Source organism: Syngnathus floridae, chromosome 21 (assembly GCF_059516105.1).
Source record: "Syngnathus floridae isolate MCC-2025c chromosome 21, RoL_Sflo_1.0, whole genome shotgun sequence".
NCBI classification, from domain to species: Eukaryota; Metazoa; Chordata; class Actinopteri; order Syngnathiformes; family Syngnathidae; genus Syngnathus; species Syngnathus floridae.
The window spans coordinates 5,441,284-5,456,477 of record NC_142433.1 but is presented as its reverse complement, the minus strand read 5'-3'; the positions used below and the strand labels follow the sequence as shown (position 1 = coordinate 5,456,477).

The 15,194-nt window shown below is 41.3% G+C and overlaps 1 protein-coding gene and 1 long non-coding RNA gene across 2 annotated transcripts; both read right to left on the bottom strand.

Annotated features, from left to right (window-relative positions):
* Positions 1-2,609: 2,609 nt before the first annotated feature.
* On the bottom strand, positions 2,610-12,430 carry LOC148380147 (uncharacterized). Its single transcript, XR_015854983.1, has 3 exons — positions 12,362-12,430; positions 5,972-6,121; positions 2,610-3,113 (listed from the first exon to the last, which is right to left on the bottom strand). It is a non-coding gene; the product is annotated as an uncharacterized LOC148380147 (long non-coding RNA).
* Positions 12,431-12,466: 36 nt separating this feature from the next.
* Positions 12,467-15,106, bottom strand: trappc3 (trafficking protein particle complex subunit 3). The gene is made up of 5 exons (XM_088365025.1): positions 14,889-15,106; positions 14,611-14,708; positions 14,025-14,124; positions 13,315-13,497; positions 12,467-12,953 (listed from the first exon to the last, which is right to left on the bottom strand). Exons 1-5 carry the CDS (start codon positions 14,928-14,930, stop codon positions 12,834-12,836), a joined length of 543 nt encoding a protein of 180 aa, XP_088221151.1. The 5' UTR covers positions 14,931-15,106; the 3' UTR covers positions 12,467-12,833.
* Between the last annotated feature and the right edge of the window lie 88 nt (positions 15,107-15,194).

The following is a 15,194-nucleotide window of genomic DNA, read 5'->3' as shown; positions in this document are numbered from 1 at the left end:
TCAATAAATTTGACCACTGATGGCGAAAACACATTTAAATGATTTAATCCCATAGTAATGGGATGAGATTTTTTTTTTTTGACTGTTCTCAGAACCATCTTGTTAAAATTATAGTCTTTCATAAATTACTTTTGGAAAAGATGCTCAAGGAGATAAAGACTCAAAGGCGCGGGCGTAGCAGAAAGTGATGTCGAGAAATAAATCTTCCCAGCTTCCTATTTAAATGCTTCCAAGATGTGCATCAGTGGTTTGTCCTGTGAAGCTTTCCCTAAACTTGGGGTTGTGACCTTAATTATTTATTATTTTTTAGCGTCGTTTCGCCAAATACAGCCAAATGCTCGACGCTAGTCAATCCATCGGTTATATCTCGGCTGAGTGCTTTTATTCTCTCTCCCGAGGTTGTTTTAATAGCATCAAAAGGTGCAAATAGTAGATCTTAAAACGTGGCCTCCACTCAAATAAACACCTCGCTCGGCGCCATTGCCCACTTTAAAGAAGCATCCTTCTTCTCGGTCGACGGCTAACGTCGCTCAAACGCTAAACACGCATTTGTAAATAAAGCTCTCTTGTACAATCAAGGCCTTGCTTCATATAGACGCCTTGTACTCGCTGTAATTGAGTCAATAAACAGAACCTTGAGGTGAACATATAAGAAAAATGTATTTCTCATTCTCAGTTTTTACGCCGAGTGGAACATGGGTGGTCTCGTCTTTACAAGACTGTAAAACGATGCTAAAAAAAAGGTCGCTAGCTTCACCTCCGCCATCAATGAAGCATGCATGGACACGCTCAAAGGAGGGACTCAGTCGAGGAAATCAAAGCACAAGGCACCGGTGGCCATCTCACGTCCGTCACGTGATTTGATTGGGCCACATTTGGCCCGCCAGCCACAGTTTGACACCCCTGTCAAAGCCATCCATTCATTTTTTTTTTCCCCAATCACTCTTCACATTTGTTTTATCGTAGCTGGCGGACATAAACGCATGCACACCTCCGCACACACGATGTTGAAAAGCAAAGAGCGCAGACTTCGCCTCGGGGAACGCTCAGCTGGGATGCAGATGTGCCGCACATCAGCCGACACGAGGAATAAGCGACATAGCGCCGCGCAAACTTTATACACATTCAAGTTCAAGCTCACAAAGGTGAAGAATCATTCGGATATTATGATCAAACGCAAGATGAAGGAAATATTCCAAAAAGAGGCCTGCGAAATGAAAGCGGGAAGGAATGTCGATGAAATCAGGAGGAAGAAGCAGTAATGGCACACGCGGTTCACATTACGACTCCATGCCACCGAAAAAAGCCAACCTGCTGTATCCTGTGAGCCGAAGTCACAAAAAAAAAAAAAAATTCCATCATTCTTTCATTTATTTTTGCTGTCTGATAAACAGGTAGCATCTTGAAGTCATCACACCAAGTAGGAATAATTTTCAACTAATAGGAATAGTTGACCTCTATGCACGCAGACGATTACTGGCCAAAAGTAAATAAAAAAGGAGAACTCTGAAGGACCACCAGCATAAAGCAGGACGCTACATTAGCATGTGCCAGAAATGAAGCTATGCCAGGAATCGCTGCGTAAGCAAATAAGTCATTATGACAATTGATAGAAAATCGCAGGGATCATATTCTCACTCTTAATAAAATAAGCGTCCGCCTACAGTTTCTTGATGTGTTGCCAGAACAGCTCGGCACCGTGTGATACAAAAATAATTTGAATATGAAAATGCAGAAAGTATTCAAGTCCCAAGAGGCGGCGAGACGTCCCGTTTTTATCGACCTCGCCGTCCCACATAATCACTCCTGGAAGATTCCCCCCCGCTGGTCTGTTTCCCATTTGAAACCTCAGCGAATCCCGACCTCATCCTTTTCAAACAGCGGAGTTACGCTCGGTGACGACGCAGTGGAAATTTTCGGAACCGCAGAAATAAAAGGGAAATCATCTTGTTTGGATCAAATGTAAGGTTTTAGTGTTCGGTACCACCGGTCCCAGCTGCGGAGGCATTGTTGTGTCTAGACGTTTCATTTGAATAACATTTTCGAAAAATCTGCTCTTAATTACCATCTTTACCTCAACGGTGTTTGACATTTGGTTTAACTTTGCATATGATGGAATTGTTCCTGAGCCAATTAATCCTCGCGTGTGATTGGTCGAGCTCGACTACAATGGAGAACAACTTCAGCCATGTAAATCCAAAGTCAGAAAGCATTAAGCAAGACCGAATAGTCTTAATTGAGCTTTCAACTCAATTATTTTCACGGTGCTTGATTTCCCAAGTAAATCACGAGATGATCTCCGTTGACGCCTTTTGTCGTTCTTACGATCTAAAGCGGTTCCGATGGTCCTCGCAACGGATAAAGAAAAACATGTTTGCATGTTTTAACACCCACTCAAGTGTACTTAGAAAGAAAATAACACTTGGCCGGGACTTTATTTTTCCAGAGTGCTTTCAAAATGGAAACACATTGAAATCCTCAACTTGTGTACGTTTGACTGCAGTGGGCGAGTTAGATAACAAACCTAAAAAAGGAAACCAGATGCCCCAATCGGCGTGAAAGTCAACAAAAAGCAAAAAACTATATATAATCCCGAAATGTTCCTTAACACCCCCTTTACAAGTCAAAATGTAAATTTTTCGGCCTCCTTGTTATGTTGAAAAGGAAGCTGCGAATTGTCAACTTGGGATTAGATGAATCGGAGTGTAAAACGAGCCGTCAACTCGGGATTTTTATCCGATTCAAAAATTAAATCAAACACAGAAGGCCACGACACAGCATCTGTATTTGACTACTGGGAACGGGAGCGGCCTTATTGCAAATATAGCAAAGACTCAAACGGGTCGTCAAAAAGTCAGAGGTTAAGTGGGTTAGTCTTAATAAAAAAAAAAAAATGGACACGCATACACATTTTGTGCCTCACTTAAAAACGGCTGTCAGCGCCAGCTAAGCATCTTTTGTGGAGTTCAACAAGCAGGGCGAATGGACTCCGTCTAAGTCCGCCACTGAAATCTCCAAAGGCTTTGGAGCGCGTCACTGGCCCGCCGCTTCAAAACAATCCCCAAATCCTGGATATCCCCCCTGAGAGGGAACATCTGTGCAGCCGAGATGGCCTGCAGATGAGAACAGTTGAATGAATTGCTGGGCTCGTTTATGTTTCATGTCAAAAAATGTTTGAGTACATAAAACGAGACGCTATTGTGTATTATTATTTTTTGTTTTTACAAGCTATGAAGCCAAAGTGATCAAGTCTAATTGCGCTCGTGTGGCGACCTATCAAGAAAGGTCAAGTTAAAATCAAAGTGCTACATATAGCAAATCAATCTAAGAAGGAGAAGCCGGGATGAAAGCGGGGAAACGTGTCAAAGGCCCGGTACGCTCATGTTTTTTTTTTTTTTTTTTTTTTTCCAAGGCCAACCCGATCCACCGCGGCCCACCTCTTAGTCAGACTTAGTTTTCCTATGCATGTGGAAAAAAAGGAGGGAAGAATGAGCTGAAGTAACCCAAGCTGCCGAATTAGCCCTGGAGGACTTAAAACCTTGCTACTCTGACTTTCATGAAGATGTACATCACCCTCTCGAGGATGTATGATTACGGGGAAAAAAAAAATATATATCCCCAATTTGATCGTCATCAACCATGGGAGGCAACTTCTGTACTTCTATTCTTGCCACGACTAGTTTTTTGGCGAGTAAGTAAAAGTCCAGAGAGAGCTGCAAACATGACCCGAAAGTCTGCAAGGCAGCCAGCGTTGGCTTAAGGACAGCGAGAAAAGACAGTGGAGTGGCTTTTATTTTGTTAAACCTTTAACCTCACAGTCTAATATACTTAACAATGTTTCTCCTTGGCGCTGGAGGTCTGCTGGCTACTTCTGCGTATTGTCGGGTAATTAGCAACACATGGAAAAACCACTGCACTAGATATTTTCAGATTTGGTGAGGAATACAACTTGAATGGTTTTTGAGAAACTTTAAAAATGAAGTAACTGATGACAGGTCATGTGACTAGCTTGCCAGGAAGTGTCAGATGCTCAGGATGTTATGTGCCAAGTTGTCCCGCCACAACTCTGTCGTCTATTGACCCACTTTAAAAAATAAATAAAAATAGAGCAGGTTGATCGAAATCCAGCCCGCCGGACAACGATAAATCGAACACCTGACTGACTTGTGTGGCCTCGGATCGGCATATTAAGTTCCATCCGCTTTGGGAAAGTAGATCTCATTTGGATCGGTCTGGATTTCCAAAACATCCTCTTCCTTTTCCTGATTGTCTGCACTGATGAAATCAGCCCATTAAGGATTGAAATGAAAATGGACTCTCTGTGCGCGGGGAGCGACAAAAGAACCATGTGGCACTTTGAATCGTTCTGCTTGCCACATGGAAGAAATTCGCTTTCCATGTGCTGTAATAATTAGCCTTTAGAAATACAACCGCGTTGTTGTTAGCTTTTGCTTTGCAGATTTATGATGAGACTGTCTCATAACTCACAGACAAACCCGTGCAGTATGAAGAACTAGTTCTGGCTAAGCGGATCAACTTTAAAGGTGAGGAGAAACAGAACTGGAGAAAAATTACAGCCATTTTATTTGCTTGTTATCAAACTATTAAGATGACGTCGATGAATCAAAGCTTTAAATCTCACAAATTAGCGAAATAAAATTGTCTAGTTGAATTGCAAAATAAAGGCGGGACGTCAAACACGCGCCTCTTAATGGCCTTTGGCGTCGGAGAAGTGCGACGCAAAGGTTGAGTTAGCGCAGCTGCGCGGCTCGCCGTTGAGGAAGCCGATTGGGAGGGACGGCTCCAAGATCGAAACGGGATCCAGTGGACTCGATGCGACCTGGACCACCTCGGCCAGCGAACGCTGACAGTGATGGAGAAGAAAAACAAAGTGCTGGAAGGGAGGCGGAGGAATCGCAGAGGAAATGAATATCTTACGCTAACACATTGTGTGAAAGAGAGAAATCTCTCTCAATGACCTTGTGTTTTTCATTCCTCTCTCTTTCCTCCTCCGCCCCTCGCTCGCCGATTGAAATACGCAAGCATAATAATAGTCGGGGAGAAATAAAGCTTTACCAAAAAGGGTGGGCTCGCTCGCTTGCTAGGCGTTAGCATACCCGTGTTGAAGAGCGCTGTGTGTCAACAAGCGCTTGAAGGTAATTCTTAATATTAGCCAAAAGGGATGCAATTGAAAACATGAGCCCGAGACGATGATGGCAACGGCGTGTTGAAAAGATGATTACCGAGAAACGGCTGAAGAATGACTTACAGATGACTTTCTGCCTGCGGTTTTCCCTTTCATACAAATAGAGGCACCTCTATTAGACGATTCCAAATCCCGCGTCTCGGAAGATCCGTTTTCATTTCCGAAGTGCCGGCTCGTCGCTATCTCAAGGCCTACCGCAGCGTAATGTTCTTCTCCGGTTTCACCTCAAGCCCGCTTGGGTTTACGGGACCGGCGTTTGTTTGCAGGACGACTTTTGTTTGCTTACACTCGTCAAATGATCTCGGCCGTTGACTTCATAAATACTCCAGTTGTTTTTCTGCCAATGATAAGCGTGTCAACAGAACCAGAACCGGACTGGAATTTGTCACCGCAAGCTAATGTTTAGCCGTTGAGTTTGTTTGGAGCTTATAATTAAGGTCCTTATGAGTTGCTGACCTTGCGAAATTTTTGTGGTAGGTTCATGTTCGTCGACAGCGGTATGTTCTGCGAGTCCAAAAGTTACACTCTTAGACCTCAAGGAGGATTGGAAGTTTGAATTTTAGGGTCAAGGGGTACAATTATGTGATATGAGATGTATTAAGTGTAGCCAGACCCAAAAGAGGTCAAAGGGGGTCAGAATTCTCAACTTGGTACCAGAGCAAGGGTTGGGTTAATCAGATTGAGAGATACAAAAATAAAATGTTCTTCAAACCTGAACTGTCCAAGTCCCAGTTGCATCTGAAAAAGAAAACGACCCAGACTGACCTGTGCTGGCTTGCTCCGAGATGACGATTCACATTTCCTATATCCAGTTGACAGGTCAAGCAAGTACATTCCGCTTCCTTTTCCTACGGTGACCTCATCCACGAGCTGTGCCAGGAAATGATCATCCTCCCAACTCCATCTTTCAGTGACCTGGAATGAAAACAGAGAGCAAAATGGTGGACATCCAATTGTCAGTCATGCCACAGGGACTTCTCAAAAGTACTTGAATTCAAATGTTTTGGAGGTCACGTGTCATCATTCAATTTCACTTGGTCTGAAAAGATTTAATTTGCAATCGATAATTGAAAACAACAAAGAAAATAAGTGGTGTTTGGGTGATGGGAACGGATTAACGGCATTTCAATTCATTTCAATGGAGTCAATGTATTTGTAGATGAGTACACTGAGTCTGTCAATGTCCAAGGTGACATCATTTCCAAAATTAGCTCTGACAGGCTCCATTTATGGAAGTATAATGAGCTTTTAAGTCATTCGGAACGTGCCACAGCCCTTCTACCATTTACAACGCTTGTTTATTTAATATGTCTCATTTTTATTTAAAGTGTCATACAGTTTACAAGTATGAGTGAATATGGAAATATGAGATGTTAGTTTCCAGGAGTGGCTCTAATTTTAGTGTGCATTTTTTAAAATCTATAAAGACATGTTCATGAAAGAGTTGCTGTTCACCAAAACCGTTGTCACTCTTTCCTTAACCATCGTCAACTACAATCATTCTCTTAGTCTCCACTTCTGTTTTTTTCCCGACGTCGCTATAAATAGCGGCGGTCACGCTCCGTCTTTAACGCTCGACACTCTTATTGTGATGATATAAGAGCTAAAAATGTTCTCAGGGTCACAATGGGACTATTCAAGCATCCATCATATGACCCACAAATTTATTTTACGCTTACTGCTTGATTGCAATAAATGTGTTTCTAATTATCGCGAGTGTCAGGCTTGTTCGAAACATACAAAATTAATTAGACTCATTTAATATTTTGTCAAGTGGGGTGGTCTCGGTAGCTGGGATATTTTAAGATCGTGACTTATGGTTTATAATAGGCCCGTTTGTTGTCATTGCTATGGAGACATCGTTTTGGAACAACGTCACCTCGGCGTTTGGGTCTGGAACGTACAGGATTCCCCGACGTGTAACGTTAGCGGCGCGTGGCCAAGCTAAGCGGTGATTGACAACAGCTCGCTACAATTATGTTTTCTCTCTCTCCAGTTACTGTATTATTTCATGTTTTTCAGTCGTGCATCAAAGTGGCTTATCCTGACATGTTTTCCCGGAGCTGCTATGACTTCTAATGTGCTTAGCGCTGGAAAAGCAAATAAAGCATGACACAGCACTCCATCACCTTACCTGATGATGTCATCATAATATAAATATTCTGTTAGCGCTTTGCTCCCACCTTAGTCAACGACTACAGGCAGGTGTGTTGTCGCAAATCAGGGCCTTTTTTTTTTGGAAAAGCCGAGTTGTGACATGTTTTTTAAGCCCCCCCCCCCCGTTAGATATTGTAAACTTGAACCAGACCGTGCAGCGCCGGAGGTGGGTGTCAATGAGGGGGTTGTGTCGGTAGACAGTCCGCCCTTTGAGCGCCCGCTTGTGGGTCCGCCCTCGTGGAGGTGTCGCCGTCGGGATTGCTAAGTGCCTCTGACCAAGACCACTCGACTGCGGCCTAATTTTTGCCTTTCATTAAAACAACCATTACCACATGTCCCACCCAACCCGCTTTAATCAAATCTAGCCTTAAGAGAGGTTCTCTGTTCAACATTTCGAAAGGTCACTCGAGCAAAAATGAGGCCTAACATGGAAAAAAAAATGTTGGCTATCCCCAAATGAATAAGATAGCATCAGGTAAGCCTTGAAAAATTATTCGAGATCAGCTAATTGGTCCAAAATTTGATTTATGACTTTAATATGTTCAAGCTCAAAATTGAAAATCGTTTGGAAACAGCTGTTGGCCTTCGTTTGTGGCACTCTTGGCACACAAACGAGTTGAATCCAATTAAGTCGGCAGAGTCACACATTGTTACGTTTAAAATATTACATATGTATATTTTTAACCATTGCCAATTATTTAAACTAAATAAGTCGAGGCACGTACAATGTAACTAAATGTGAATAAATTGAGACGAGATCATAATTTGAGTTTCTATACCAAGTGACATTTTTGTTTAGTGCTGTGCCGGGAAATTCTTCTCATGCAATATGACCACTTTGACAAAACACACACACGCACTGGATACAAGAACTGACGGGGAATATATTAAGCGTAGCCCAGTAGCTGTCATAAAACTAGAGTTGTGAAAATATTCACCTCGTGGAGGTACGTTAGCTCCAGAGTTATGGCAAAGTATTCCCCGGGGAGCTTCAAAAGCGGCATTTACGAGCAGTCGGTATTTTTGGCCGGATGATTCATGCGAGGGGCATAAATGTCCAACGTACACATTGCCATTTCATGGCAATTCATGTTATGCTTGTCGAGATATTTCAACGCACTGACATATAGGACTGGCATTCGTGTATATACAGTAGTCCCTCGTTTATCGCGGATAATTGTTTCCAAAAACCACCTGCGATAAGTGAAATCCGCAAAGTACGGTCACAAACAAGAAGTACTGAGTAAGCTAACGGGTTAGCGGAAAGTTACTAATTTGCGATCGTGCTAACACTCGAAAACGGACTTCTAAAGGAATGTAAACATTTGGAGCAATACTACATTGTCCTAAAGGTTAGACACGTTTCCTCAATTTAGAAGTTTTGTTTTGACTTTTAAATGTTTTTTTAATTTGGGAAAAAAATCCGCGATTTAGTGAAGCCGCGATAAACGAAACGCGAAGTAGCGAGGGATTACTGTACATTGAGATATTTCCAAGACACTCCTTCATATTTTGAGTTTTTGTCTAATTCAAATAATTACTGTAATTTCTGGACTATAAGCCGCACCAGCTAAAATTCAGGGAAATTTTTTTGCTTATATATATAAGCCGCACTGGACTATAAATCGCAGGTATTTTATTGTTTAATTACTATAGGTAAGAGAATATGCACAAATTATACACTCGTAATAAAATTTTTAAAAATCCATAGATAAGACACACTGGACTAGCCAAAGTTCAAAGCTTGAGCAAAAAAAAAAAAAAATACAGTAGCTTGAATCAGAGCCTCCCACAACATACATATATGTAGAGTATTATAGGGGGGACAAAAAATGCCTTTTGGGTATACAATTATGGTGTCACTGGTTATAAAAATAATTATATTGTCTCCCTTGCTGGCTAACGTGATTAATGGAGGACAGTACACACATGTTGGAAGCTGGAAAGACTACAAGAGAAGAGACAAAAAAAGGACTATTAGCGACAATCAGCATGCTGTAAAATGAAAATAACAGATGACGGTGCTGACATGACGCATCCTTTTGTCTGCCCCGGTGCAGACATAAAAAAAAAATCTGCCCCCCACCCCCCTTATAGGAACCATATGAGTGTCCTTAAGCCGTTTGACTGATGCGGACGTTGACAGTCTGCCTACGCCGTGGGAGTCCTGACAAAATGCTACACAGCCTTTGACAGGCTCATCTTTTATTCTCTCTTCTGGAGCGAGTAGCAGCGGGTGTCGGTCTGGCCAACATTGGCACTCGATGCAAGCCTGACCGAAACGACACGGGAGGCTAATTGGAAAAAGGTTTGTTCTTTACGAGGACCGTGAAGTAAGCTTTCAACACTTCCCATTCTGAATGGAGAGTCGAATGGAGGCTAACAGGTGAAGCATATGTGCCGTGTTCGGTCACGTGTGCCAAAGGCATGTGCAAAGCTCATCTAAGGGGATGTAAAAATTAAATGTAATGTTCAAGGACATGGGAAAATATGTGTGTACAATTTTTCAATTGATTTCAACTCTTATGCTTGGGTGGATGAGAAACGCAGACTTTGGAGGTAAAATTTCACGGGATACATGATCTAAAAGTTGGAAACACATCCAGGAACCACAATGAGAAAGAAAAGCAGTTCTAAACAAATTGGCAAAATAATCTTCCCTCCGGGTTCATATCTTTGGATTTTTTTGGTTTTATTTTTCGGGAAAGCTATCAGATGATAAGCCAAAATCTAAATTGGTAATGACAGCCTGATTAAAGGTCTGTTCTGAAGTGATACACGCAAACGGCAGGGCAAGAAGTGAACGGAAAAATGACGAATGTGAATTGGATCAAACCGAGTTGAATGCAAAGTTATGAAACCCAAGTCATCAAAAGAATCGTGGGTGGATCTGACAGGATAAACGCAAACATAAAAATCGTGGATTAATGGCAAGGAATGTACATTTTTTTTAGGAACATCACAACGCTGAATCGGGATTTAGCTGTCAACTCGTAACAACAATCATCCAAAAACAACATTTAGAATAAAATAAGACCTTGCAGGTTGCTGTCAAGTGGATTGTTGAGGAAAAAAATAAAAAAGATGTTAGTTCTTCTGTGCCGTTGAACGAAAACATATGTTAGGAACGACGGTATGAAAAAATACAAAGGCTGAAAACAATATTTTCATAGTCTATTATGGATATTAAAAACATTAATATGACTTTCTTATTTTTCTCAGTAGTGGTAGAAACATGGTATAATAATGGCTGGATGAAATTATTTAGCAGCATGTTTGTCACCCAAAGCGGTGGCACGCATTGACTTCAAGCTTGCAACTCATGATTGGTGACATCCAACCTGCTGCAGCTGCGGCCTGGTTGGATTTTAGTTGGAGGCAAAGCAGAACGTTTGCATTCCTGCTTTTCAATTGGAATTAATGTTCTCGTTACGGCCTCTGAAAGCCGTGTAAATATTAGCTTGCGTTCCGAGGAACGGGCCCCGGCAATAATGAGGACAGGTGCAGTTTGCCCTCAAGGTCGCCCGGTGTAAACTTACACATTGGATTTTTTTTTTTTCTTTCCCCCTCGCTCTCGCCTACTCACTTCATCCTCAAGTGAAGTGTTTCCAATCTGGAAACTTCTGCGGCTGTTACATGAAATTCCAGCTTGAACGGCTGCGGTTTCAGTAACAAAAAAAAAAGATGAAAAGCAAGGTTGGGGAAAGTATTCGGAGAAAATGGGGCACGAATATAAAGAGGATCAAGACTTGTATCATAAGGAACATGGCAAAAAAAAATCTTCATCCAGGAGAGAAGACCAAGAACAAAAGGAGTTGGAGGAAATTGGAAGCAGGGCCAAGGCAGCTTAGCAGTTCCCCATCCCAAAAACTTTTTAAAAAAAGACCTTGCGGAACTCCAAGTGACTGAAATCCACGAAACATTCAAGTTCTGTGAAGACCTGGCCAGTAACATTCGATACATGTCTATCAAATATGCAAATGAGCAGTAAATAGCAGTCCTGGAGTTTTTTTTTTGTTTAGGTCAACAGCAGACTACAGCAGGCTCGACTGTCACAGCGTGCTTTCCGCCATTTGTTTCCCATAAAGACCACATGGAAAAATCCAGCTGGCTTCAAATCAAACCGGAGCACATTGTCTCAGGCTTATGACATTCGCTACTAGTTTTTTGGGACTATTTATCAGTTTTATGGAAAATATGAACAGATTTGTAACGGACAAGGAGATATAAGTGGGCCATTTCAGAACACGAAATGGGCCTGCTTTTGACATTGACAAAAAACAAAATATGTCGGATAGGAAATGTCTGGGGCTCATTGGGTGGTTAAAAACGTAAAAAAAAAAAGAGGGGGGTGAAATAATACAAAAATAACATCACAAATCATGCTGATGATGCTCACTTTATCACAGATAGGAGAGAGATGCGCCAGTGAGTCGACACACTGGCACCGGCCACCCGCTATGAATAGTTTTGACTTTCCATATTCAAAACTTGATATTGTATCCTAAAATTTATGTGCACTGGCAGGCCACTATTAAACTCCTTCAAATATGGCACTCGAAGCTGCCAGAATCGTTTTCAAGGAGCAGAAATGCAAAGTGGACCATTTCTGGTTTTTTGACGGTGAAGAATCATCGCTAAAGCAGCTAAATCATGTAAACAGCGCCCTCTGGCGGATTTTGTGAGAACACGTTTTTGACAGAAAAAACTCAATTTGTTTGCGTTACTTTACAAATAAACGACAAAAATAGCCAAATATTTTTCTCCTAATGTGAGATGTTTATGAACACTTTTTTTTTCTTTTTTTGAGTGTGAGTAGCCATCTGTTTGCAGTTATTGACAAGGTGTGCACTGCATGTAAATGGGAAGTTTGTCCATTACTTCTTGTTCCAGTCAAGCCATTCACAGGTGTGACGACCAGGACCAGAACCAGTTGCCCGTGAGGCAGACTATTCCCAGTGGACACACAAATATGCATACACACATGTTATTGTTTACCTCTCGAAGGGCGGCTGGCTGCAGGACTTCGAGGACCGGTCAACATGAAAATGGTGCACTGGAGCTGTTTGTGTTTAGGAAAAAGATGCAAAAAAAACATACAAATCAAATATGTGACATTTATTAACATGTAGGTTAATTTAACATTCAAGACAACTGGCAAAAAATGGACATTTAAAAAAAAAAAAGGAGGGGGGGCATATTATACAATTTTCATAAGTGACTATGTCATAAGTGATTTATGACAGCAAAATAAAACCTTTTTTTCCCATTGTGTTTCAAAGTGGGGGAAAAGCCAGCCCCCTTTAACCTGCACTTGAAGATAAAATGTAAGCGTACTTTTTTATCCATAGCATAGCAGGGTCACACATCAGTGTTGTCTTGAGTCAATCTCAACTGTCTCTTCCAGTCTGCAAATTCGCTTTCCAGGAAACAAAACTATTGCTGACGATGCAGAATTTCGACTTGTCTGTCACTCGTCTCCTGCGGGGAGGTTCTCTTCAATCCTCTTGATAAATTTCATACGGATTTCTGTCACATTGTCCCCCCTCAGGGTGTCCTGGACAAATTTCACATCCACAGCCATCTGGACCTGGAAGTTGGAAAGTGTCATCACATTTTAGTTCATTCTTACCACAATGAACACAAGACAATGGCAACACAACACAACTATTAGTAAAAGTAGCAAGACTTACTAAAGTACTATTTTCAGTGGCTCAAATTCCACCTTAATCCTCTAGATGGCAGTGTTTCAATATAAATCATAAAATAAAAATGAGGTCACTCTTATGTTAAGCCTTTTTTTTTTTTTTAAATAACATAATATATGTACATTTGAGATTTCAAGCGACTTTTTGCTGGCATAGATAGATCAACAATGATATTTCTTGTGGTAAATTAATTTGAAGACCAATAGTGACATTGGACATGATTATTCCGTGACATGAAGTTACCATCTCCAGCGCTCCTCTGAGGACACCACACAACAGGTTGGAGTAAATGAGCGTGTTGTGGTTATCGGGCAGCTCCACAAAGTCCACCAGCGGGTTGCTCTCCAAAATGAGCGAGAATTCGTCTCCGGCCGGGCTCCAGTTGGTTACGCTGGGGGTGACCCCCAGGTAGGTTTTAAACGCCACCTGGGTGAACAAGCCAGGAACATTAAAACATGCACACATGTGCTTTCTGCTCTTCCATACAGAAAAATACTAATTTAGAAATTTTTATGATCTGAACAATATTTGTTTTATCCATGCCATGCCTCTTTTGCGGTCTTGCTTAGTTATGAGAAAATAAGGCACGAATCAGTGAATTCATTAAAAACAGATGGCAGTGTTGCAGTTGCACACACGGTTCTCTCTTTTTTTTTTCTGGGGTCACGAAGAGAAGGCTAACCTTTATAAAACATGACGGAGGAGAAAGGAAGTGAGTCGTGAACATGTTTTACAGGAAATGGAAACAGGATTATGTCCTGGCCAGCTGTACGCTATACGTAAATGAAGGTCAATAAGAAGGCAAAAATTCAATTATTTTTGCAAAGTACTGTGTATGGGTGTAAAAGTAAAAAGCTTTACATCCTCATCAAGATGCCTTTCCCCTAAATCAGATTTATCGGTTCTGTTCGGAAGACCTTCACGCACTGATTAGCCCGGAAGAGTCCAATCACCTTAGCGATGACATCAGCAGTTTCTCGGAAATCCTGACACCTGCCGACGCTGGAGCGTGCCAGGAAGTCCTCGATGAGACGTACTCCGATGTTGTAACCCCTATGAAAGCGAGAAGGAGGGGGGAGAAAGGACGTCAAACTGATATTTTTCTGTAATAAGCCAGAACACATGGTGGGTTCAACCATTTGGCAGGAGATTTTAATTCTCTACAAGGTCCCGACTCTCCTGTACTGGCCAACTGAACCATGTTGACAAACTGATCTGAGGTCAGGAAACAAAGCGAGAACGCCCATAATTTAATGCAAGTTGCTGCACATTAAGTGCAGTCAAGTCAGATTTATTTAGATAGCCCTTAATCACAAACATATCTCAAAGAGTTGATGCTGTAACTCCTTTAAAACAGAAAATTGTGCAAGAAAAAAAAAAGTAAAACCCTGAACATTTATAAATGTACATTTGAAATGCTAAAAAAGACTGATGCGGTTTGAAACGTGCATTTTGTAAAAATATTTAAAAACAAACAAAAACAACAACCTTGTACACACAATTACATACCACACTCGTTTGACAGATTTTAGCACTCACATTTTGTCCAGTTGTTTGTTAACCTCCTCATCATTTTCGTAGTCTTTGCATAGTTGTGTGACCAAAGCTCCGTAGGTCAGTGTGAATAACTCAGAATTCTGCAAAGAAATAAAGTCATGCAACATATTCGTTCTCACGGTCTAATTTGAAACAATTAAAATACGAAAACGGGCGAGGGTTAAACAAGTTAAGCAGTGAACGAATGCATTTCATGCTAGGTTAGCATTGTTCGAGCTACGTTGCAACATTTGAATCATTCTTCAATAAGAGTCACATACCATCTTCTTGCTGTCTGTTGTGCGGTTGGACTGTCGAGACATTTTGGAAAGCAGTAAATATGTATACGATTTAAAAAAATTAGGCTATTAATCCTTTTTTCGGAGCGTTGCAACTATTTCCGTATTAGCCACAGCTGTCACCAATCAAGCTATAGTTACAAAAAACAATTTCCGGTTATTCTTGAAAAAAAAAAAGAATTTTAGAGGTACGCTCATCGACAAAGCACTAAAAAACATAATAAAATATATTTTAAAAGCACAGTCAATATTGGATATTTTTTGCGCACCACGTCAACTGTTTTACAA

Bases quoted from the DNA above. Each gene is read 5' to 3' on its own strand.
- trappc3 (XM_088365025.1), bottom strand. From the start codon at position 14,930: ATGTCTCGACAGTCCAACCGCACAACAGACAGCAAGAAGATG. The intron at 14,709-14,888 runs GTATGTGACTCT...ATTTCTTTGCAG, and splicing joins CAACAGACAGCAAGAAGATG to AATTCTGAGTTATTCACACT. The intron at 13,498-14,024 runs GTGATTGGACTC...TTGTTCACCCAG, and splicing joins CTGCTGATGTCATCGCTAAG to GTGGCGTTTAAAACCTACCT.